Consider the following 24739-nt stretch of genomic DNA (forward strand, 5'->3'; position numbering starts at 1 on the left):
TCCTTTTTTCTATTGTCGTGTAATGGAAACAAACAATATGGTACATGCAGATTAATAGGAGGAAAATAACATTTCATCAAAAATAAAATAAAAGGAAAAACAAACTGTTAACAATAATAAAATTAACAACAAATTAAGCAGAGTTGCAATTCAAATACCCTATTTAGGTATTATGATCTCAAGATCGAAATCTTCGGAATATGCTTTAAAGTTTAAATTAACCCATGGCAGAATTTTTTGAATTCTTTCTGAAGCTTGATTTAATAATAAATACTATTAACACAACAATATAAAAGTATTACCTGAAATGCAGATCAGAAGCATGTGCCTTGCAGGCTTAGTCACGTATAGTTTAGTCAACTCAGGATTCAATAATAGATCACAAGCTGGAAAGTGAAACTTGGCAGCAAGCACAAAATTACAAAACTTCGAAACAAAGAGTAGTACAATTCAACTTCAAAAAGAGACCAACCAGGAGGGCATTGTGAAATTGCATTCAAACCATGATCAATTTTTTTTTAATTTAAATATAATATGCAACTTTCAAATTTGATCTACTTAACCACAATCACATTCACTGATGTAAAATAACAGAACAGTACTAGGAAGGATGAACCAGTAATTACAAAATAGCATCAAAATCATATAAAATTTATTAAATCAAACAATCAAGCTCTTGCTGCTGAAAAGAAGAATTAGTGATAACTAATAACAGAAATCTCTAATTCAAGGCAAACACCTTTTATACATAAGCCAACGCCTTGCATTAAACAATCCAGCAAGGCACCGAGGGAGTAGCAAAGCATAATACGTCAAACCAAGCATCAGTTATTAAATATAGTCTTATGCTTAACAGGCTTGATCTACTTACATGTGTTCTCCAATACATGAGGCTTAATTGGTCTGTGAGGGATCCAACACATGGCCGATGAACATGACCATTCCAGTTATGTTTTCTCTGATGATGAACAAGAATGGATGATCAGCTACAAAGTCAATTTTCTCAAAAACAGCCAGACTCCTCAATTTTATAACGCCAGCAGAAGCAGCTGCAGCTTCTGTGCCTTCTTCATTTACTTCAATGAATGATTTATGGAATATGCTTGATACATATAGGTTCTGCCCAACAGAGGACTCCACCATCTCAGTCAAATCTCCTTCCCCAGAGAATGGCAGCACCAGTCCTAATCCATTAAGAGTTTTGGTAGCTTCAAAACCAAAGGAGATCTTAAACTTAGGAATCCAGAAATCGCCCACTTCAACCTGCTGCCGCGGAATGTGTTGATCCAAGAACTCGGATTCAGAACCCACTTTCTCAGTCAAAGCAGGCAGGCCATCTTTTGCGTCAGGAAGGAACAAGTACATGGAGAATTGGCGTTTATCTTCACCTTGGACATAAGGAAGACCAAGGACTTTAAATCCGTCAAAGGCACGAGCAAATTGCTTCTTCTTGCTAGTCATAAAGGGCACACGAAGAGAAGTTCCATTCGAAAGGTAAAAGTCATGGTCTTTTGTAGTAGAAGCATCAAATTTTTCATTCCAAACACCCTTGAAGTAGAGTGCATTTGCAAATATGAGTCTGGTTGAACTGTCAACATAACCAGAAGGAAGAACCTCTTTGATAAGGCCATTAGTCTCCTTCTCAGCCCACGCATTTACTTCATTAGCCACTTCAACAGCCTCCATAAAGATAATAAAGTTACAACAATTAGCATCAATACATATAACTTGGTATTTAGTAGTGAGGAAAATTGTTATGGTTATTTGAAATGACAGCAATTTGGATGATTAAAATGTATTGATGTTAAAAGAACATTAACTAAAATTACTAAAAAGATGCTAAAAATTAGTAAAGAACAAGCTTGATCCTAATGAATTACAGCAGTGAAAAGAAAATCATGGCTAAGAAATGTTTAATACCTTGGTCTGGAAATCAACATTACTAGAAGCAGCCTTATAAACATCGTCCACAATCTGTTTGAAAGAATGCTTGAGAGAAAGGGCCTTATCAACCCAAACTCCATTAGCAAAAGACAATCGAGGCCCACCAGCGGCACTTCCATCGGAGAAAACCACGGCAACAAGCTCCGAAGAAAACGAATTGAGCTCGTAATTTGATTTTGATTTGAGAAAAGAAAGCAACTGATCAAGTGTAGCGCCTTTCGAGCCGGCAGCAATAAGCCCAAGCACCACCTGAATCGACTGTGGTGAAAACACTGAGTTACAGCTCTTAGCTTCCGTTAGCAGAACGCGCTTTGTTAGAGCCAAAGCGACGTCGGTTTGGTTCTTGATCGATTCACGGAGGTCCATTTTCTTCTTTCTGTTGTAGCAGTCGATGATTTGATAACTGTTTTCTTGAAACAATCTGATTTTTTTACTTTATTCGTGTCTGTTAGCTTTAACTAACACCTGTACATTTCAAACGACCGCGTATTTGCCCTTTTAGACAGCCGCGTCTTTCATTAAACGATTTGCGTGAGAGTGAAGCTGGATCAATAGTCAGTGTGATCATGGGCTTACTGATAAATGAGGCTTACTGATGAATGGGCTTGAAGCTTTAATGTGTTAGGCCCACTTGGTATTTCGAAATACAAAAGCGTCTTAGATTTTAAAGTTAATTAAGTGTTTCATTATTTTTTGTGTTTTCAAAAGGTCAATGAACTAATTGTAGAGTTAACCAACTTAACTCAAACCCAACTCTATAAATCTATTTTTTTAAGAGTTTTGAACAATTAACTTTACATATAGAATTTCACTCTTCATAAGAATTATTTTATACTTTTTTAAGTTTACAAATTACTTGTTTAATCTATTAATTTTAATTTATACAATTATATTTTATGATAAAATAGTTTATTCAAATATTATAATTTTATATCTTTATTATTATATTTTTTATATGACTTTTAATAAAATTAAATAATAAAAAACTGCATATATTATATATTAATAATATTTAAAATCAACAAAAAATATATTTTAATAAATAATTCGAACAATCATAAAAATAATAATAATAATAATAAATAATAACAACAACAACAATAATAATAATAAAAAATAAGTAGCAATAGCATTCTGTCAAGATTATAGAATTTATTCCTCCCACAAGCACTTTCTTTCTCCCATTATCACAAATACAATATATATCAAAAAAAAAAAAGTAAACAGAAGTAAAACTCGACATTATTTATGTTACATAAATTGTATAATCAAATGTTTAACTCCTTGAGTAGATTTTTAAAAAAAAATGAAGGAGAAACTCCTAAAGTAAGTCCGTGAGATTTTTTGTTGAATTCCCTTTGAATAGTTGTAATCCAAATTTCTTAAGCTGTGATAATATACTGCAAATATTTTAATAAATTCTCCAAACTGAATTCAAAACGATTTTAATTAATATATTGGGTTATATGGAGAACATCTCTCTCAAGAATCAGATGTTGTCAACAATTACATTATTCAACGCTTCACGTAAAATCGGAAATTTTCATATATTCGAATCTCAAGTATGCAGAAAAATAGGCATCAAATCGGCCTATAATCATATTAGAATCATTTTTGCAATCACAACAACAATTCTAATTTCTATACAAATGCGTAAAAAAGACAGCGGCCCCAAAATTCAATTTAACAATACCATGAGCAATTGCTTATGTTGTAGCAACTTACATAGTAGATGATATTCATTAGTTGTGTCGTATCAGGAACAACTTTTTGCAAAACTGCATATTCCTCAACAATTTTAAAAGTCAGTTGTACTGTAATAAATTCAGAACTACATTACAATTATTAAATAAAATTCTAGTACGAAATAAAATTTAGGAGCAATTCATGAAGAAAGATGATGGCTCAAAGATAGTCAGTACTCCTTCTGTTCCAAAATAGTGGTATTATTTGTTATTTTTATCTATTCCAAAATAATAGACCTATTTAACTTTTTGTATTATTTGTTTATATGTTAACTCTATTTATAATACTATTTTAAAAATATTGTTAAGTGAAATATTTGAAAGATGAATTTCATTAAATGAAATACTATAGAAATTCATTCGTTGACATTTTTAAACCATGAAGATGACTATAAATTATAGATTTTGACAATTATTAATATGATCTTGTGCTTTCCAATATCATTTGATATTTTAAATTTTTTTTAAGTCACACTTAACTGTAACTATGTCAGTTTATTTTCTTTTAATTCTACCCCCCCCCCCCCCCCCCCCCCCCCGGCCCATGCTCTGCCCGTCTCTGCTTACATTTCTTAATAATTTCCAAAATTATTGTGGTTGATTTTTCCCATCTCCATCAGTTGTGAGATGTCACCCTAAAGTAATATCAATAAAAATCTCGCTGCAGTTTCGATCCTTCAATAAAAAAATTACACATTAAACATATACAAGTTGGTGTAACATTTTATAATTAAAGTTGGTGTAACATTTTAAAATTAAAGTTGGGTAGCTAGCGACGAGACTCATTAAGATACAAAATTAGCCCAAAAAAGTCTTTCAAATAATTAGATTCCTCTCAGCTCTTCATATTCATATATAATTCATGTTTTCTTGTTAAAAGCAAATTAAAGATATTCTTCTCCTTTTTCTGAGTAGCACAAGAGAGAAAGTTCTGAATTAAAATGGTAAATATTTAAATCGTCTTCTTTAATTGATTGCATCCTTAATTAAACCAACAAGTTTATGATTGACATACTCTTAATAGGGCATCTGCAGAGATGGACCTGATCGCCAAGAAAAAAAGCTTGGTGGAAATAGAGCTGTTCTTTTTGTATACGGTATCAATTAATTAATCTGTATGATGCTCATATATTTTCTGGATTTAGCCAATTGTAATATTAGGATTGGTTATGGTGAATTTGTGCAGCCATGGAAGGACTGGAAAACATGGCATTCGTGTCGAATGCTTTGAGCCTCGTAACGTACTTCTACGGATATATGAACTTCAGTTTAACTAAATCAGCCACTTCGCTTACAAACTTCATGGCTTTTTCATTTTTACTTGCTCTTTTTGGAGGCTTCATTTCAGACACTTTCTTGTCGAGATTCAAGACTGCTGTTCTGTTTGGATGCATTGAAGTGTTGGTATGTTTCTTTTCTTCTCTTAATTTGTCTTGTCAAATTTCTGATTATATTTCAGCGACTATATTTTCTCGTATACATATGATCATGGCAATTTCTTTGTGGAAAATATTATATCCCAGCTTGAATTAATGTTAAATATAATTTCAAACACTAAATATAGGGGTAATATCATAAAAATTCACCGACTTTACACGTTTTTTAAAATTTCTCATAAAAATACACCAACTTTTCTTTTTTTCCAAATTCATACACGGTGCTGACGACACTCATTAATTGGTGCAATTTGTTGAGGTGTAAGTCATTTTTAACCAATGAATGAGTGACATGTCAGCACCGTGTATGAATTTGGGAAAAAAATGAAAGTTGGTGTACTTTTCTAAGAACTTTTAAAGAATGTGATTAAATTGAAAAAACGTGTAAAATTAGTGAATTTTTATAACATTAACCCTTAAATATATTACTAAATTTTTATTGATAAAATATGACATAGATATGACATATAAATCAATAACGGATCAACTTCAATGAAATAATTATACATATGTGATTTTCTTTTTCAACATTCAGCAATTTAGAGTATAAAATAATTTTTTTACTCAAAATATTCTTTTGAGATGGCCCTATAGCGAGAGCAACAATTGATAATGACAAAATTTATTTGACAAATCACCCTTTTTTATTGATAAAAAAAGATAAATTCAAATTAGAAAAAAGATGATTTTATCAAAATAAAAAGTATTATTATTGTTCCGAAAATAGTCACCTTATATTATGAATTATTGAAACATCTTTAATTATTTTAAGTCTTAATGTCAAAAGAAATTTTGAAGAACCATGCAGTGTTTTAAATATTAATTTAATGTATTATATTATAGAAAATTATTCTTGAGATCTTTTTTCATGATCACTCACTTTGACATAAATAAATTTTATAATATAAAAATGATAAATTATGGATGCAGCCTGAACTTCTTCCATCACTGGACCATACAGTGAGTTGAATGTTGCCAATATTCCGCCGAATACCCGCTCTATTTATGAATGAACATTAATCTATTATTTGGGCGATTGTGATTGAATCAAATTATATTCTCTAATATACTATCAAGTAACCACTAACCATAATTGTATTGTCTCTGGTCAAATATATGTATATTTAATACTTTTTAATGAAAGATATATATTTAATTATTAATTAAGTATGCATGTTGCCCATGAACAGACGACGTGTAAAAGTCATGGCATGCAAATGTCCTTTTCAATTAGTTGAACATACATAAGATAATTTTCCATTAGTTAAATTTATATCAGTGACTTAAGTATATACGTGATGTCATGAATAGTTAACACTAAAATCAACTTTTTTAATTAATTAATTACTTAAATTTACTAATTTTAATAAATTAAATAATTGAAAATCATTAAATCATGTCATTTATTTAATTTTGATTAATTGATCACAATTTGGGCAAAATTGATATAAATTTACAAATTCAGATAACTAATTGATAACAAGATTAATATTTGTGTTAATTGTCCATGCATACAAATTTAAGGGATAAATTGGATATATATGTCGCTCTATATTTTGTGTCGTCGTGTTATATTATGAAGAAATGATCTGACCAGTAGACCTATTTAATCTGAAGGGATATGGGCTTCTAACAGTTCAAGCACACTTCCACCAGCTAACACCAGTACCCTGCAAAGGGGTCGCACCAGACCAGACGAACCAATGCGAGTCCGCAACCGGTAGCCAAGAGGCATTTCTTATGGTTGGTCTGTACCTTGTTGCACTTGGAACAGGTGGGATCAAGGCTTCACTACCTTCACTAGGAGCTGACCAATTCGACCAAAATGACCCAAAGGAAGCAGCCCAATTGTCTAGCTTTTTCAATTGGTTCTTGTTTAGCTTAACCAGCGGTTCCATATTTGGGGTCACTTTTCTTGTATGGATCAGCACCAACCAAGGTTGGGATTTGTCGTTTGGTGTGTGCACCTTAGCAGTCTTTTTTGCTGTTGTCTTCTTGTGCATGGGCAAGTCCTTGTATCGAATCCATCTACCTAAAGGAAGCCCCCTCCTTCGCATTGCACAAGTACGTACTACATTTTACGGTTATATACATACCAAACCAAACTAAATAATCATTGAACCGACTGGTTCAATTCAAATAGGTGTGAAATCTTTTCAATCCTTATAAATTCGATTCGAACCGAATACATACCCTTAACTACAGTTCTTAACTACAGGTATTTGTGGCTGCCATACGAAATCGACACCTTCCGGTACCGCAGATGATCGATGAACTACATGAAAATCACGACAGAGACACAGGGAAGCAAGATGAAATACTTAAAAGAACCGATCAATTCAGATTTTTAGACAGGGCAGCAACAGTGAGGACAAACATGAATGGAGCATCAACATCTACCAATTCTACCGGACCATGGAACCTCTGCACAGTTACGCAAGTTGAAGAAACGAAAATCCTCCTACGTATGCTTCCAATCATACTCAGTACAGTCTTCATGAACACATGTTTAGCTCAACTTCAGACTTTCACAATCCAACAGAGCACAACAATGGACACAAATTTGCTTGGATTTCACATACCAGGTCCTTCCATTCCAGTAATCCCCTTGCTATTCATCTTTGTGCTGGTCCCCTTATACGACCGCATATTCGTTCCAATAGCTCGAAAGATCACAGGAATTCCCACAGGAATCCGGCACCTTCAGCGCATTGGAGTAGGGCTAGTGCTCTCAGCTATCTCCATGGCAGTTGCTGGAGTAGTAGAAACACACCGGAAATCTGTAGCTATTAAACACAACATGGTTAATTCAACTGATCCATTACCAATGAGTGTGTTCTGGCTCGGTTTCCAATTTGCTATCTTTGGAGCAGCAGATATGTTCACTTTGATCGGACTACTAGAATTTTTCTACTCAGAGAGCTCAGCTGGTATGAAATCAATGGGAACAGCCATCTCATGGTCTTCCGTAGCTATTGGTTTCTTCATAAGCTCAGCAACAGTCGAGATAGTGAACAAGGTCAGCGGTGGATGGTTGGCTAGTAACAATCTGAATAGAGACAAGTTGAACTACTTTTATTGGTTATTGGCGGGGTTAAGCGTAGCTAATTTTGGATTGTACTTAATATGTTCATCTTGGTATAAGTATAAGACGGTGGAGGTGAAGCGAGTAGAAAATTCCGGTGATGGTGATGACAAAGGAAAGATTACACTGGTAGAAGTTTAGAAATGCTGAAGTATATATATTAGGAGGTATGTAGAAGAAAACAGAAACGGCAAAAGATTTTCTTCTACCTAAGGTTGCTTCTGTCTTGTTGTATTGGATTACATTTGAATCTAAATTTATGAACAACTTATAGAACATAGTCGTAAGAAATTAAGTTTTCACATGCCTAACTTTACTTAAACAACAAACAGAGACAAGTCTATCATGAACTGTATTAGCATAAATCTATAATTAATTTTGCTAGCTAGAGAACAGTTAAATATTATTTCATTCCTTTCTGAGAATTACTTGCCCATTTATGCATCTATACCGCATTAAAACATTCGAGGTTTTGTTGAAGTATGGTTCTTATGTTGTCAAAATCAGAAAACCGATTATTATTTTCAGATATTTACTGATAAGTACTAGTTTTAGACTCCAAAATTGTATGTTCAAATCTCAAATTACAACCGTCATAAGCAAGAAAGAAGGCCTTGGGCTAAATGGGGATGTACTTTATGTGCAGCTATGTTGAATGGAATGATGGAAACATAAACATTGAAACGAGAGAAATGCAGAAACAAAATCACATTTTCACAAGAGTATAAAGTTTTAGAGATTCCGAAACGTTTTCAAAGAAGGAAACGAAATACAGAAAGTAATTTGGCAGGGAAAACAGGTGATGTCTAAACTGTTAAAATTGCACGAAACAGATTGAATAAAGAAAGTTGAATGATTATATATATATTGCAGCAGCCTGCATATTGGGGTCTAATAAACAAAAACAAAAATCAAGAAGAAGAACACAAATCAAATACATAGAAAACAGGCATCACAACCACATATGTAGCAGATAATAAGAAGGCCAATATTCTAGAGATGAACAGCAGTTGGCTTGTAGTCAATAACGATAACTTTGTCCAAAGTAGGCAAGAAGATATTAGCATATTCAAGATGAGCGGGATGAGCCACATACTCTGCAATACCTTCAGTGCTCTCAAACGTAGATTCAAACACATGAGTGAAACCCTGATGCATATTCTCACTGCTCACATCTGTACCCCTGTAAGTGCACAAATCAGATCATAAATCTCTAATTTACACAAATGAAGTTGAACAGGTGTAACAGTTAAATACCAGTGGAAAGCTTTCATGGGTTCGATGAGATTGACGAGATTGGCATAGTCTTTGATGAGTTGCTCAATTTGATCGCCTGAGATTTCATCTTTGAACTTTGCGATCAATATGTGCTTCACTATTCCCTTATCTGATTCCGCCATTTTTTTTTCCTTTTTGTGTGTTTCTTATCTAATCTCAATTACTCAACACTCAAACACTGCTGTGCCTTTTGTAAAGAGATCCAGATCGGGCTTCCCAACTGCTGCCAGGAACTACGTCGTTTCTCGACTTATATCAATTATTACTGCGCCAATACGTGCTTCCCTGTTACCTTGTCATCTAATTTTCTTTTAGCGTGTTTTTCTAAATGGGGCGCCACTCTCTACTGTAGTAGCTCCTTTAACCAAATTAGTTGATTTTATTTAAATTTATGATAGCAAAGAAAGAATCCCAAAAGATAAAAATTAGGCTAATAATCACCGACGGTCCTCGACTTTTACCCTAACCTTCCGTAAATCCCCCAACCTTTCAAAAGCTTCCCTAAACCCCCCAACCTTTGTGGCGGCGCCATTCACGGCTCTTATAGACGAAACTACCCTTTTGGTTTTGGCGGCTGTCTTTTTTTGGAAAAAACAAATAGTGGCGTCACATGTTAATTGACACGTCATTTAATGTCAAAACAAAATTGAAACACCCAAAATACCCCCTAAAAATTAAACCAAATCAAATTTATTTAATCAAACCCAACCCACGGTCAATCCGCCCGCCAACCCGAACCACTCACCGCACCCGCCGCCGACCCATCGGAATCTGCTCTTAGAGAGCAGATCTGAATCTGTTCTCCAAGAACAGATGCACATCTGTTCTCCAAGAACAGATGTGCAGAAAACGAGCAGCAGCTCGTCTTCTGAAAAATGGAGAAGACGAGCTGCTGCTCGTCTTCTCAAAAACGGAGAAGACGAGCTGCTGCTTGTCTTCTCACAACCGGAGAAGACGAGAAGCAGCTCGTCTTCCCCTGAGAAGACGAGCATCAGCTCGTCTTCTCAGGTCTGAGAAGACGGTCGTCTTCTCAGGTGAGAAGACGACGAGCTTGGTCGTTTTCTCACCTGAGAAGATGACCGAAGGCGGGTTCGGTTGTGGCGGTTCGATTTCGATAATTCAGTGGTTTGAATGGGTTGATTTGCTTTGATTTTTTATTTTTGTTTTAATTAAATTTTAATAGTTGTAAGGGTGTTTTGGGTTTTTCAATTTTTTTTTAGATATTTTGCCACATGTCAGATGACACGTGGCGCCGTCTTTTTTTTTTTTAGAATTGTAGCCGCCAAAAAAAGACGGCGCTTAGGGGTATTTTCGTCCATAAGGACCGTGAATGAGCGCCGCCATAAAGGTTGGGGGGTTTAGGGAAACTTTTGAAAAGTTGGAGGGTTTACGGAAGTTTAGAGTAAAGGTCGAGGACCGTCGGTGATTATTAGCCTAAAAATTACTACTAGCTAAAATGGACATTTTTATTGATGGGTCTGATTTTTCTTCTTTTTTTTTAAAAAAAAAATTCATCTTTGCTTTAAGAAAAGGGATGTGAACCAAATGATGGTTGACAAATTTAAATTTCAATTTGTGAGGACAAAATCAAATTTTCCGCACACACATTACAAAGTTTTAAGAGTTCAAAACAAAAAATTATAAGGGTCGTGGCCTTGTTAAAAAGAACAAGTACATACTTTGGGTGCATTTTGATGCACTTGGTTGTCTAAATTACGTAATTAATTGTTAATAATGTAACATTAGAAGCGTAATCCTCGGGCATAGCATATTGCTAATTACTCTAATTCATTGTCAAGAAGCATTCTAGCAAAACGCCTTCCTTGTAAATCATATGACAATTGATCAATCCCCTAGACACTGTATCTTCCTATTAACAGAGCTCATCGGTCTTTCTATTGAAACGAGAATGGAAAAGATGGAGCTCAATGGTTTCAGATAAGTGGAATCCTGGAATCAATTAATGTAACCACACTGCACAAACAGAACAGAACAATGGTATGCTGCGCAATATGGTATCTGCTTTAGCAGTTAAAATTATTGCCGCAGCAACGGAACAGCAACAAGAACAGAAGAGTGATTCAGGATTATTAACACTAAAACTAGAAGAAAAATGAACATCCTGTGAGCATTACAAGATTAAGTGCAATCTTTATATGCTATCTTGTGCACAAGTTACTTTAGCCCCAAAGTGACAAGTCATAACAACCCTAATGAACTTAGCATCACAGAATGTTAACTGCCAAATCTAATTTCAGAAAAGATGTTACAAATTATGAATGATAAAAAAAAAAATCTAAGTTATATACAGCTATATAGAAGCCAGGGGAAGTGTGCATAAATGACGGGAAATTGCTTTCGTATATAAATGTTATCAAAAACAAAACTATAAATATACACAAAGGTTTCATCCTACCATTTCACATCCAGTGTTAGAGCTTCAGAAGGCAAAAGAAACGACGGGAATTTCGTAAACGAAATATTCGACATTAAATTACTCCATGATACTGTATCTACTGCTATAAAAGGCCTAACCTTTTTAACTGTGACAGGTCTCAAATTCTCATCTTCAACTCTTGCCACCACTTCAAACCAAACTTGTTCAACTGTAGGCTTTGTTCTCCAATCTTCCACAGCACCAACCAGAGTTGTGTTGTTCCCAATTTTTTTTTCCAATGCCAACTGAAATCGAATAACAGTTGCTGCTTTTATATTAGTTCTGATAAAGCCTGATAACCGATTTTGCCCCACTTTGTTACCAAGAAAGGTCCTCAATAGAATTCCTAGCCTGTCAATCTTTGAACTTAAGGAATGACTGAGCATAGCCCGGTTCTTGTGCATATAATTATAACATTTTTCGGGCAGTAACTCCATCGTTTCTTTCGATAATAAGATAGTTTCGACAGATGCATCAGGATTCCTAGTATTGTATGCAATAAGCGATGCAGAACCAATGACATGTATAGGAAGTAACGGCCTACAATACTGATGGAAAAACGAGCAAAAACCGCCAATCCCTTTTTTAATTTTATCACTTGTATTCATATCGAAATTACTGTCAAAAGTTTGGAAAACAGAGAGTTGTTTAGCTGCTCTTATTTCCACTGTGATGCCTTTACCAACTAGCACTCGTTTCAAATTGGAGTGTGAAACATTCAACTGATAACATCAAACGTAAGTAAAAAAACAAGACCCAGAAAAATAAAACATAACTTATTATTAATAGATACAATGCAAACAAGTGATAAGGAATTACCGGCAATGACAAAGAGAGCGCATCCTGGTCACTGACCCGTAAATCAAATGGACCTTCCACTTTGAAAGTATCCAATACAGTTGAGGAACCAATCTCATTGACAAAATTTTCAAACTCGTGGTTAGTGTTGGTGATTCTTTTCCAGGAATGCAATTCATCAGGAAATTTGAAAAGCAAAGGCATCTTTCCAAATCGGACTCGAAACTCGTATCTCTGAGCATTACTAAACCTAATCTTGCTCACTTTCAATCTGGAAGTCCTGATTGTATCCATATCCCAATTTAGCCGGTCCGATATCTCCTTCAAAACGTCCTGTTAGGGTTGATAGGAATCCGATATTCCGATCAATAAAGAAAGAAATAATAGAACAGAGTAAAGATGTAAGGAACGAACCTCGAGGATGCTGTAAGTGTTGGTATGATTGATAGTTCCATGATGATTGGAGTTGAGAAGAGTAACTGCATTAATTAATGTAGGTAAAGTTTGAAATACGAGTAAAACCAGAGGAGTGAAGAATAGTCGACCACGACGGTTCATTGTGTCCGTTGATTCAACGTCAACGGCGTTCAATTTTCAGAGCTGTGAGATCTCTCGGATATCAGATTAGTGATGCTCTACACGTATTTTTCGATTTGGGAATGGAATTTTGTGGAAAATGACGATCCTAGCCCACATCCTGATAGTGGTGGATGGCTTCTTTATCTGCCACGTTTCCATTTAAACCGGCACTGGGTTCATTTTGAAACAAAACTCAGATTTTCATTTACCTTTTACGATATATTTCTCTGGTTTACCATAAAAATAGTTCAGATCAGAGTTAATTGCAAGTTTCATTATCTGTGATCGCAAAATAAAATCACAACTGCTATAAACTGGGAAAGACTCACTATAGATAAGCTGGTGTATGTGCAGAAGATGTAATAAATTCCATGCACTAGTCATACTGAATAATCCATTTGCCAACTCAAATGCAATCCATTAAAGAAGATTTGATCTTAAATAACATGAAAATAGAGAAAAATTAAACTAATTCTGGAAAATATATGGGTCGTGTCAATATAATAACAATATTTGATATATGGATAAGTTTTGCATTAATAATTTGAATAAGACTATTTTTGCATTAATATGACCCATCCATGCAAATTCAGGAACTTCAAAAATAAAACTCCATATGATTAGAAATCTGGCACAGATCCCGAACTTAATTAAGGATGAGCCTCCCTTCTTGCCCAACCAATTGCATCACAAACCCACATCATACGCTTCCTCAACTCTTCAACCGCAGGAGCATGAACCACATGTATATATGGCAACAAAAAATTGAACTTCCGGATGCACCATCACCTAGCCACAGATCTATATGCCTTCGGTATTAGGAGCATCTCAACTTCCAAACACACAAGAACAACAGAAATATATATCTAGAAACATGCTAGCTTCTTGTTTCTTTTTTTCCCATCAGATTTTTTGATTACAGATATTGAAAAAATGAAAAACAAAATATAAAGAACGGGTGGGTCGTTCACACCATTAGGCCCATTGCACGGCCTACAAATTGATGGATGACCATGATGAAAAAGGGTGACGAATTGCAAGTGTTCTGTTCACAAGCCAGAACAATGCAAAATGATTCAGCAAATCACCATCTTGATGAAATATAATTTATCAGATTTCCTCCCTGTTGTGCACGCAGAGAGTCGTCAAGATACTGCTACTGTGTTCTTTACTGCATTTGGATCATACACAATGTTGGACACTTTGGATGGAGGCCAGTACCGAAACACCGACCTACCAACAATGTTATTGATAGGCAGAGGACCCCTGAAAAAGAAGGTAACAACTAAATGTTAAAAGCTACACAATTAAACTAGACATGAATAGCAGTTTCGATTCAAGTCATGGAATTGACAAGTGAATTTAAAATTGCCATCTAGGGGTGAGCATCGGTTGGTTCGGTGGGAAAATTTTCGGTTTTTTCGGTTTCCGGTTTGGAAATTTCCCAAACCGAACCGAACTTTTAATTTGGAAGTAAAAAACCGAACCGAACCAAACCGAAATATTTCGGTTCGGTTCGGTTCGGTTAAAACCGAATTTAATTACTTTTTTTATTAAAATAAATTCAAATATTAAATAATTATAGTCTAATATACTTTCATATATGTTTAAATAATAATTATTAATTCATATATTAATAATAATAAAGATATAAAGACAAAAAACATATAAATATGAGTATATATGTATATTATTTTTAAAAAAGTTATATATTTTATATTAAATTTCGGTTTTTTCGGATTTTCGGTTTTCAAAACACCCAAACCGAACCGAACACCGAACTTTACCTAAAGTAGGAACTGAACCAAACCGTTTTCACCAAAAAACCGAACCAAACAACAAAGTTCGGTTCGGTTCGGTTTTTCGGTCTGGTTCGGTTCTTGCTCAGCCCTATTGCCATCAAATGATAGCCAACACAAAGCAGAAATACTTTCTTTCTCATCTAATGCAAAACTAATCTCGAGTTAAAAATTGAGCAAGAGCTTACAAACATTTGAATTACCAGTTATGAGAGTCAAAACTGTTGTTTCGGTTGTCTCCCATCACAAAGACATAACCTTCTGGTACAAGCTGCAATAACAACCAAAATAAGTCATCAAGTTTCTAGGATAGAAGAAAACAACACAAATTCATTAATTTTGTTGGATACAAGAAAAAAAAACAATAGAAAGTAAGCAAATGCACAAAGAGCAGTAGCCATTACCATGGGTTCCATCTCATATGCAAGAGGCTCTAAGATGAATTCCTCATCTTGAACAGCTCCATTCACATATAACTTTCCCCCACGAACCTATCAAACACATAATCCAAGCATTATTCAGCAATGTCTAAAGCATAATTCAATAATCACTGTACATCTATTTATGACATGGAAAAACCATAGCAACAAGTAATGTTATTATCATTAACATAAGATATAGAGACCTACTTCAACAAAGTCTCCAGCTGTTGCCACAATTCTTTTGATGAATACATCGCCAGAACAATAGCCAACTTCCTATAAATTGCACAAAGAACACAAAGATTGGCAAACGACATAGAAAATCTCAGGAGAAAATCATTTCTAATGATGTTAAATCGAAAAGGTAAATAACTGAAAATTACCTGCAAGATTGGAGGGGCCTTAAATATCACTATATCAGAAACTTCTGGCTTCCTGAAGACATAAGTAACCTAATACACCAAGAAGTAGAGGAAAATAGAATCAACTATCAACATAAGAGCTCATTTAAGAAATCAACCACCTACACATGATAACAGTCATAGTGCAAATCGATTTTACAAGATTGCAGCTGTTGTAGAATCAAAAGGCATTCCTAAATACCAATATATAAGGCACTGAATATTGCAACAGTCTATATTATTTAAAATCACAACCATAGAGTGTAATGCTGAAGTTTCATCACCAATTACGAGCTGTTTACCTTCTCAGCTAAAATACGGTCACCCACATCCAGAGTAGGACACATGGAAGTAGAAGGAATGGATCTAGGCTCAGCCAAGGCGGACCGGAGCAACAAATTAACAGTAGCAGCCGTAACAATAGCCTTAGCATCCTCCGAAGAAAAGTTGAAAACCTTAGAAAACCAACTCTTGTCAAAATCCTTGGCCTTAATCTCCAAGGTCACAGTAGTAGCACCAACAGAAGGACTAGCACCAACAGCAGCAGAAGCATTAGGAGTACTGGCACAGCTACTAACATTAGTACCACCCTTATCCACGTCACTGCTCTTCTTAGGTCCAGAAGATGGCTCATTACACGGAAGCCATCTCGAACCATGTAAAAAGGGAAGAATCGAGGAAGCTTTAAATGGCGAAATTCCAAAAAGGCCACTACATGATGAATTAGAAACAGAAACCCCAGCCGTTGACTTCATTAATTCGATTAATCCAACGGCTATGGGGCTCATACAATTCTTTCCAAAGATTTCTCCGGCGATTGTACAATACAGGGAAGATGAATTCCTGCAGTAACCACCACCGGAACGGAAGTCACGTGAGGGACGCGGCGCAGGTGGTTCGTAATCGACGTTTTGATTTGTCGTAGGTGAGGCGAAGATGCGTGATCGGAAAAAGCACTCGTGGAGTGATCGGAAGTTTCCACCGACGCGACTTCCCGCGCAGGTGGCGATGTTTTGGGCGACATAACCGGAGTAGGTGAGAGTAATCCGAATAGCCATATCAACAATTTTGATAAAGTAGAGGAAGATTAGGTAAATAGTTTCTGGTGAGAGAGAGATTGAAGATCTAGGAAAACCTAGAAGAAGCAAATAGATAACATTTCTGATTAATGAATCAAGGAATTTGAATAGCCAAGGTGAAATTGAAAGTGTTGATCAAATTAGAGTCAAAACTGGGAGCGATTTGAGATTTACAAGCAGGCAAAATTGAAATTAGGGATTTGGAAATTTTGAGAAAGGAATTCCTGAGAGATTTGAAGTCTCAGGAATTGGGAGAAAGACGATGATGATACGACGCGAGGATTTACAAATGTGAAAAAGACGGTCAGATTTGCGAGTGTCTTGGATTTAATACAGGTGAGTGATAACGGAGTAATAAAAGTAGACTTGTTTTTGCATTCAAATTACGAAACTGCCTGTGCTTTCAATTGTATAATTTTGAATTGTATAATACATTTTTTTTAATTTTTGTTAGGTGGTCTGTTTTTAAAAGTTAATCTGATGAATTAAATTAGATTAAAAATTAATGAATAAAAATAAATTCATTCAAATTATATTAATTTAATAATTTAATTATGATTACTTTAAATTAAATTCATTTATCATTTTTTTATTTAAATGTTTAGTTAAAAATTAAAATAAATTGGTTTAATTGAAATTTATAAAAGTTAATAAAATATCAAATCAAGTAAAGTAATTTTAGTATTTTAAATTTTATTAAAAATGAATAATATCCGTTTAAGAATAAACATATCCAATTTACATATGAATTAAAAGAACATCAATTATAATTATTGTTTTTCTCATTTTATCCTTATTTATTGTTGTTTTATAAATTGTGTTTAGATTGTAGTCATTTATTTTAGAAAAACAATAACGGATAAAAAAATCAATATAAATTGACATAGAAAATTTTAATATGGAGATTTTAGATAGAACATACAAAAATAAGATATGTTATTTTTAAAATGGAACGATGAGAGCACATATTTTTAAACATTCTGATAAGGCTTAATGGTGAAAAAAAAAAGCAAAATCTTTACGAACTATTGTAATTTAAAACCAAATTTTTTAATTTATGTAATAATAGCTAAATTAAATTTTAATTGTAATAATAATCAAATTTGATTTTTTTTTTTTGCAAGTTTGCCACCAATTTGGCTATTATTATAAAAAAAATGTAATTTAACTATTATTATAAAAATTAAAAAAATTAGTTTAAATTATAAGTCGTACAGGTTTGAATTTTTTTTCACCGTTAGACCTTTTAATAATACTAAAGCTATAGTTTTTTAAAAATATGGAGTATAAAGTATAAAATAATGGAAAGTAAATAACATAAGAGGTGGGAGCACTGTTAACATTGAGCGGTTATGGTTGAACCTTCTTTAAAAAAAGTAAACAACAAGCATGTAATATGAAAAATGTATCAACGATATTACCATTTTATTACCATGTCATTCAACTTCTTTTATTTCAATTTCTTTATTATAATTAAACGTATTTCAATTTTATTTAGTCAAAATTTTACTTACGTCTATTTTTATTTTTATTTTGTTATTTTCTAAAAAGTATTTTATATATCTATGTGATATGTCTTTTAGTAGATAATTTATACTTTATAATTTATAATTTACATATAATAATATAGCATTAATCACCAAAAAGATGCCTAACTTTTACGTCTTGTGTTAGTTATAGCCAAATTTTTCAAAATCGCCAGATTTAACCAATTTTACTATATTATATTTCTTTATCAGCCATTTTTGAATCGAATCGGATTTATTGCCTCCACATCACACATGTCACTTCCAACTTAGCAAATTAGCTGACATGTCAAAATCCCAAACCACCAACTCAACTTAAACAAACCAAATAGTAAATCAAACAAAATCAAATTCAACTAAATCAAATCAAATTCAACTAAATCAAATCAATTTAATAATTAATTAATTTGTAAAATTTATATATTTTTTAAAAAATTAATATTAATTTATTTCATTAAATAATTTGATAAATATATAATAAATTTTAATTCTATATTGAATAAATTAATTAAATAAAAAATTGTAAAATTAAAATATTCCTAAATCACCCCCGATTTCCTCCCCGAAGATGGATTTTTCGGCCACCACCTCTAACCGACCGCCATAAAATTTTATCGGCGATCTTCTCCTTTCCATGGAAGAACAGGCCATAGAAGACCGTCGGAAAAAAATTCTGGCGGTCGGTAGGAGGTGGTAACCGGAAAATATCTGGTGTTTTAAAATATATTCGGGAGAAAAATCAGCGGTGAGTTAGGAATATTTTAATTGTTTTAGTTGATTTAATTAATATTTTTTAATTAATTAAAATTTATATAAAATCTAATTAAAATTAAATTTAAATAAGTTTATTAATCGAAATGAATGTTAGTTGGAATAAAAAAGAAAATATTGAGATATTTAAAGTTTATTTTAATTAAATACTATAATTTTAAATAAATTTTAATAAATTTTTCTAATAAATGTATTTAAATTTAAATTTAGAAATTAATTAATTGATTAATTGATTTGATTTAGTTGGATTTGAGTATTTGGTTTATTACTTGATTTGGTTAAGTTGGGATAGTGGTTTGTGATGTTGCCATGTCAGCTAATTTGCTGAGTTGGAAGTGACATTGATGACATTAGAACAATAAATCCTGTTCCATTTATAAATGGTTGAAAAAGAAACTGAATGTAGTAAAATTAGCAAAAATCTAGTGATTTTGATAGATTTGGCTATAACTGATATAAAATTTAAAAATTCGGCATTTTTAGTGATTAAGTCAATAATTTATACATAATTTTAAAAATTATATATATATAATATTTTTTTTATAAAATAAAATAGTATATAATTTGATGTAGGTTTTTATTAATTTATTTTTTAAAATTTAACCATAGTACAAGATTTCATAATAAAAATGAAATTAATAAAAAGTCGAAGTGGCATTTGATTGGACTGAAAGTAAGAATAATCGCCGGGGCCCGGGATGCTCTTAAGGCTAATGCTAATGGCTGACAACTTATGAGCACAAAATTTAGGGGTAAGTGAAATATTTTCTTTTTCCTCACAATGGTTCATCAAAGGCACAAAATTTAGGAGTATATAACTCATTATTTTAGTCTATTTTTTTATCATGTTTCATTTATCTAATTTTCTTCCCAAATTGCATATCTAGAAAATCAATTTTTAAAATATCCACTTTTTTTTTTTGATAATCGGGGGAAAGTGGAGCGCTTGTAGGATGAATTTTAAAATATCCACTTTTTTAATGGCATGTCAAGTGAATTAAAAAAATAGATTAAAGGAAGTGCATGATTTCGAAAAGAATTTATCCTTTCAAGTTTATTTTTTTTTCTATTTTTTTTAAATCTATTTAGATGTGACACTAATATAGTAGTAATTTTTTTATTATTTTTCACATGTGTTATTCATATAAGTGGATTTGATAAAAATAGAAGGAATTAAAATTTAATGGGAGTCATTTCCGATTCCGAATTTGTTGGACCAAAAGTTTGTTGACTTTGACAAATTATGGGCCCAACCGTTTGCCTTCCCATATCTTTCGTCCGTCAGCTCGCTGGACAGGAAGCTTCATGTGGCAGCTCAAGGTTGTTTTGGACATTCAAAATAAACTTCATACCTTTCTACTTTCTACTAATATTTCGAATTATTCAGTTAAAAATATATTTCGAATTATTTAAATATTTATATCACAATAAGATTTATGTTTTTCACTCATCATTTCAATTAGACTTCATACATTTAATTTCTTACAAAAACATATTTTTTAAATCAAAGTCAGAATTTCCTCAAAAAAAGTCTGAAAATTAAAAAAATATCGAATACATGAGTGTAGATTGGAGGTTCAAACCTCCGATTCTCCTCAAACCGTGGTTTGCCTAGTTTAAATTTGAAAAATGCATACTAATTCATGCCAATTTCCGCTAACAACTAATCTAAAATAGATCTATCTCTGATGAAAAAATAATACTCCCTCCGTTCCAATAGAGTTGTCCACTTTGAAAAATATTTTTGTCCCAAAATTCTTGTCCACTTTCTAAAAGTAACTATTTTTTACACTCAATTTTCCTATATTAGCCCTATTTAAAATCCACTAATGAGTAAATTGAAAGTAAATAGTAAGTGGACCCTATATTAAATAGGGGTATGACAAGAAAAATAAGTAAAATTTTATAAAATTCATAACCAATAATTACTTTTCTTAAACTGTTTGATAAAGGCAAAGTGGACAATTCTATTGGGAAGGAGGGAGTAGTAAAAATCTTTGGACTCTATATGTCATAGTCAACCGCTTCTATTTTATCTTTTTTTAAGAAATTTAATGATATCATATTTAACATTTAAAAACTAGATTGGACTAGGACTAAATAAAAAAATATATTTTTAATTTTTTTTTGTTTTTTTATCAATTACGGTTAATATTTTTAATTTTTTAATTATCAATTCTAAAGTTTTTTATATTTATATTTAAAATTTAATTTTAAATTTGAACATTTACGTATTTTATTAGTTGTGATTAAAATATCATAAAAACTCTTTTTAAAAGTTATATAATATTTTTTAAATTTGGTTGTAACTGACAAAAAAATGCATATAGTTTAATTAAAAAATAAAATTCAAAATTTTGATCACAATTGTAAAAAAAAAAACTTTCAAGTGGAATTAATTATAAAAATTGAAAAAATATGCCTCAAGTTTAAATTGGATATGATTATAATTTTTTTGGTGATTGGAAAACCCTTGGCGGAACTCGACCATATCTTTGGGGCGGAATCCCACCACTTTGGTAAAGCCTCAGATATACTAGTTTTAGAATTCACAGCCCGGACCTCCCACTTATTGCGAGACTTAACAACTCATTCAAATTCTTTCAGCAAGTCCCCATGTTAGATGAGATTCGAACGAGAAAACTACTCTTTGTCTAATGTTTGTTGTTCACACTTAAAACTAGGGGTGAGCGTCGGTCGGTTCGGTGGAAAAAATTTTGGTTTTTTCGGTTTTTCGTTTGAAAATTTCTCAAACCGAACCGAACTTTTAATTTAGAAGTAAAAATCGAACCGAACCAAACCGAAATATTTTAGTTCGGTTCGGTTCGTTTCGGTTAAAACCGAATTTAATTATTTTTTCTATTTTTTAATTTAAATTAATTTAAATATTAAATAATTAGAGTCTAATATACTTATACATATGGTTAAATAACAATTATTAATTCATATATCAACAATAATAAAGATATAAAGACAAAAAACATATAAATATGAGTATATATGTATATTATTTTAAAAAAAGTTATATATTTTATATTAAACATCGGTTCATTCGGTTTTTTCGGTTTTCAAAACATCCAAACCGAACCAAACACCGAACTCCGAACTTTACCTAAAGTAGGAACCGAACCAAACCGTTTTCACCGAAAAACCGAACCAAACAACAAAGTTCGGTTCGTTTTTTCGGTATGGTTCGGTTCTTGCTCAGCCCTACTTAAAACCAACAGAGTCCACCCGTAGTGAGTTATATAATTATAATTTATTAAATTAGATGATTATTTTTTTTTGTCAAAAGACTTAAATTTTTATCGATAATAATGAAAATAAATGAATGAATGGTTCCTCAACAAATTGAGTGAACTATTCTAAAAGGACGATGAGAGCTGTAAATATAGTCATCGAATAGGGATTCTCTAACAACCAAAATGATTTATCCATATATGAATATGATTCAAATATTAAAAGTAAAATTTTGAAACCGCTCGATTCTTAAAACTTCAACATTTTCAAGTCTCATCTTCAATATAGATCCAAAATTGTATTATTAAACAAGAACAATTATCATAGAAATATTATTAAAAATAAATCAAATTTAAAATTTAAAAAAAATTATAAACTTACGTTTGGGATCTTAATCCAATTAAGAAAACTTTCAAATTTGTCGGATTGAAAATCCTTCAAACTAAAACAAGAAAAAGAAAATTAAAATTTTCATTGATAGATTATTGAAAAATCACTAGATAAGGTTAGGAGTGGTTTTATGCCACTAAAATCACCTCTTCTAATTCATGGTCCTTCAATCATCTAATGTGAGAGGTTCCTTCATAGGGGTGTATATGAACTGAGCCGTGCCGAGTTTTTGAGGGTTCATGTTCAGTTCGTTTAGCGAACGAGGTGTTCATGTTCGGTTCATGTGTTCATATTCGGTTCGTTTAGATTTTATAATATTCATGTTCGGCTCGTGTTCAGCTCGTGTTCATTCGTTTAGCTGTTAAATGAACAAGTTTGATAAGTACCAAACGAACTCCTTTGTTTAACGAACAAATGGTCAAGGCGCCCTCTAAACTTGTGACACGGGGTCATCTAGCCCAATTTATACTTTTTTGAGCAATTGACCCTCAAACTCTTTATTTTTGGGTCAAATAACCTATAATTTATATTTTTATTTCAAAAAATAGATTTAGGATAATTATATCGCAACAATTAGGGAAGTATCTAATTACTTTTTTGCATCCCTCATCTCCGATTTATTTTTTACGCATTTTAAAAATACAATTATGAGGTTATTTGACCCAAAAATGAAGAGTTTTGGGGTTAGTTGCTCAAAAAAGTATAAATTGGGTTAGATGCTCCGTGTCACAAGTTTAGGAGGCGCGTTGACCCTTTGTTCTTTGTTTAACTGCGAGCACAATAATATGTTAGTTTCTTATATTAAAATTGTAGTTTAGTTAAACCTATATAATTTTAGAATTATATAAGATATTTATATAAATTAATTTAAATTGAGTCAGCTTGCAAACATCTAATCGAATTTTTAAAGGAGCTTGTTCACGAACTCTTATATGATCTCGTTCACGAATTCTTATTCGAACTCGTTCACGAACCACTAATTGAGTTGTTCGTAAACTTAAACGAGTCGAACATCATTATGTTTATATTCAGCTCGTTTAAATTAGCGAACAAAAAAATTAAGTTCGAGCTCGGCTCGTTTAAATTACAAACGAACACAAACCGAGCTCTTATCGAGCCGAACACCGAACTGCTCACGAGCAGTTTGGTTGGTTTACACCCTTAGTCCCCCAAAATATGGAGTTTTATTAGGAAAAAAAAGTTAAGATTGAATGATAGAGGCGGTGATTTTTCGGCCAAAATGTCAAAACCATCTCCTCAAAATTATGGTTTTAGTTTTGTGTTTTCAGAGGGACTGAGGAAAGGGTTTTTTTCGAATAAATATTGGTAACGTATCTGTCACGACCCGAATTCCACCCTAATCCAAGTCACGACCGGCGCTAGGGAATGGGAATGGTTGTTCCGAAACCCGTAGCAAGCCTAGAACCTCTAGAAATTTTTCGCAAATATTATTACTAGAACGTACCTCGCGTACGATCCGTTTTCAGAAAATACCGTTAAAACTTTTCTCTTTTAACGTAACACGATTTCTGAAATTATACATATAAGCGAAATCTGGTTTTCAGAAGTACTGGTTGGATAACCTCGTTATCTCAACCCTCGCTTACTTCTGAAAACATGGCATGGTGATTACTGGAAACCAGGGACTTATATTTCGCTTGCCTTAACACACAGGCAGCCCTGTTCCCAGCCACACGCCACTGTTAATATGTTTAATAAAATATAGCGGACACCTTGCGTCTCGCAACGGTGGTATTAAACATATTAAAATACACAGCGGACCGGTTACACATAGCCGGCATATAAAAA

At 32.8% G+C, this 24739-nt stretch overlaps 4 protein-coding genes across 4 annotated transcripts; 1 reads left to right on the plus strand and 3 right to left on the minus strand.

Annotated features, from left to right (window-relative positions):
- Nucleotides 1-622: 622 nt before the first annotated feature.
- On the minus strand, nt 623-2375 carry LOC126665291 (serpin-ZX). Its single transcript, XM_050358050.2, has 2 exons — nt 1921-2375; nt 623-1680 (listed from the first exon to the last, which is right to left on the minus strand). Exons 1-2 carry the CDS (start codon nt 2308-2310, stop codon nt 895-897), a joined length of 1176 nt encoding a protein of 391 aa, XP_050214007.1. The 5' UTR covers nt 2311-2375; the 3' UTR covers nt 623-894.
- Nucleotides 2376-4479: 2104 nt separating this feature from the next.
- Nucleotides 4480-8514, plus strand: LOC126662007 (protein NRT1/ PTR FAMILY 4.5-like). Its single transcript, XM_050355894.2, has 5 exons — nt 4480-4633; nt 4714-4786; nt 4876-5093; nt 6743-7189; nt 7344-8514. Exons 1-5 carry the CDS (start codon nt 4631-4633, stop codon nt 8349-8351), a joined length of 1749 nt encoding a protein of 582 aa, XP_050211851.1. The 5' UTR covers nt 4480-4630; the 3' UTR covers nt 8352-8514.
- Nucleotides 8515-9044: 530 nt separating this feature from the next.
- LOC126662011 (stress-response A/B barrel domain-containing protein HS1-like) lies at nt 9045-9822 on the minus strand. Its single transcript, XM_050355900.2, has 2 exons — nt 9468-9822; nt 9045-9393 (listed from the first exon to the last, which is right to left on the minus strand). The coding sequence occupies exons 1-2, from the start codon at nt 9608-9610 to the stop codon at nt 9204-9206; spliced, it is 333 nt and encodes a 110-aa protein (XP_050211857.1). The 5' UTR covers nt 9611-9822; the 3' UTR covers nt 9045-9203.
- Nucleotides 9823-11820: 1998 nt separating this feature from the next.
- On the minus strand, nt 11821-17326 carry LOC126673514 (uncharacterized). Its single transcript, XM_050367688.2, has 11 exons — nt 16227-17326; nt 15907-15975; nt 15731-15799; nt 15506-15592; nt 15305-15372; nt 14451-14568; nt 14276-14347; nt 13512-13581; nt 13138-13316; nt 12745-13056; nt 11821-12647 (listed from the first exon to the last, which is right to left on the minus strand). Exons 1-11 carry the CDS (start codon nt 16980-16982, stop codon nt 11901-11903), a joined length of 2547 nt encoding a protein of 848 aa, XP_050223645.1. The 5' UTR covers nt 16983-17326; the 3' UTR covers nt 11821-11900.
- Between the last annotated feature and the right edge of the window lie 7413 nt (nt 17327-24739).

This window comes from Mercurialis annua, linkage group LG1-X, assembly GCF_937616625.2.
Source record: "Mercurialis annua linkage group LG1-X, ddMerAnnu1.2, whole genome shotgun sequence".
NCBI classification, from domain to species: domain Eukaryota; kingdom Viridiplantae; phylum Streptophyta; class Magnoliopsida; order Malpighiales; family Euphorbiaceae; genus Mercurialis; species Mercurialis annua.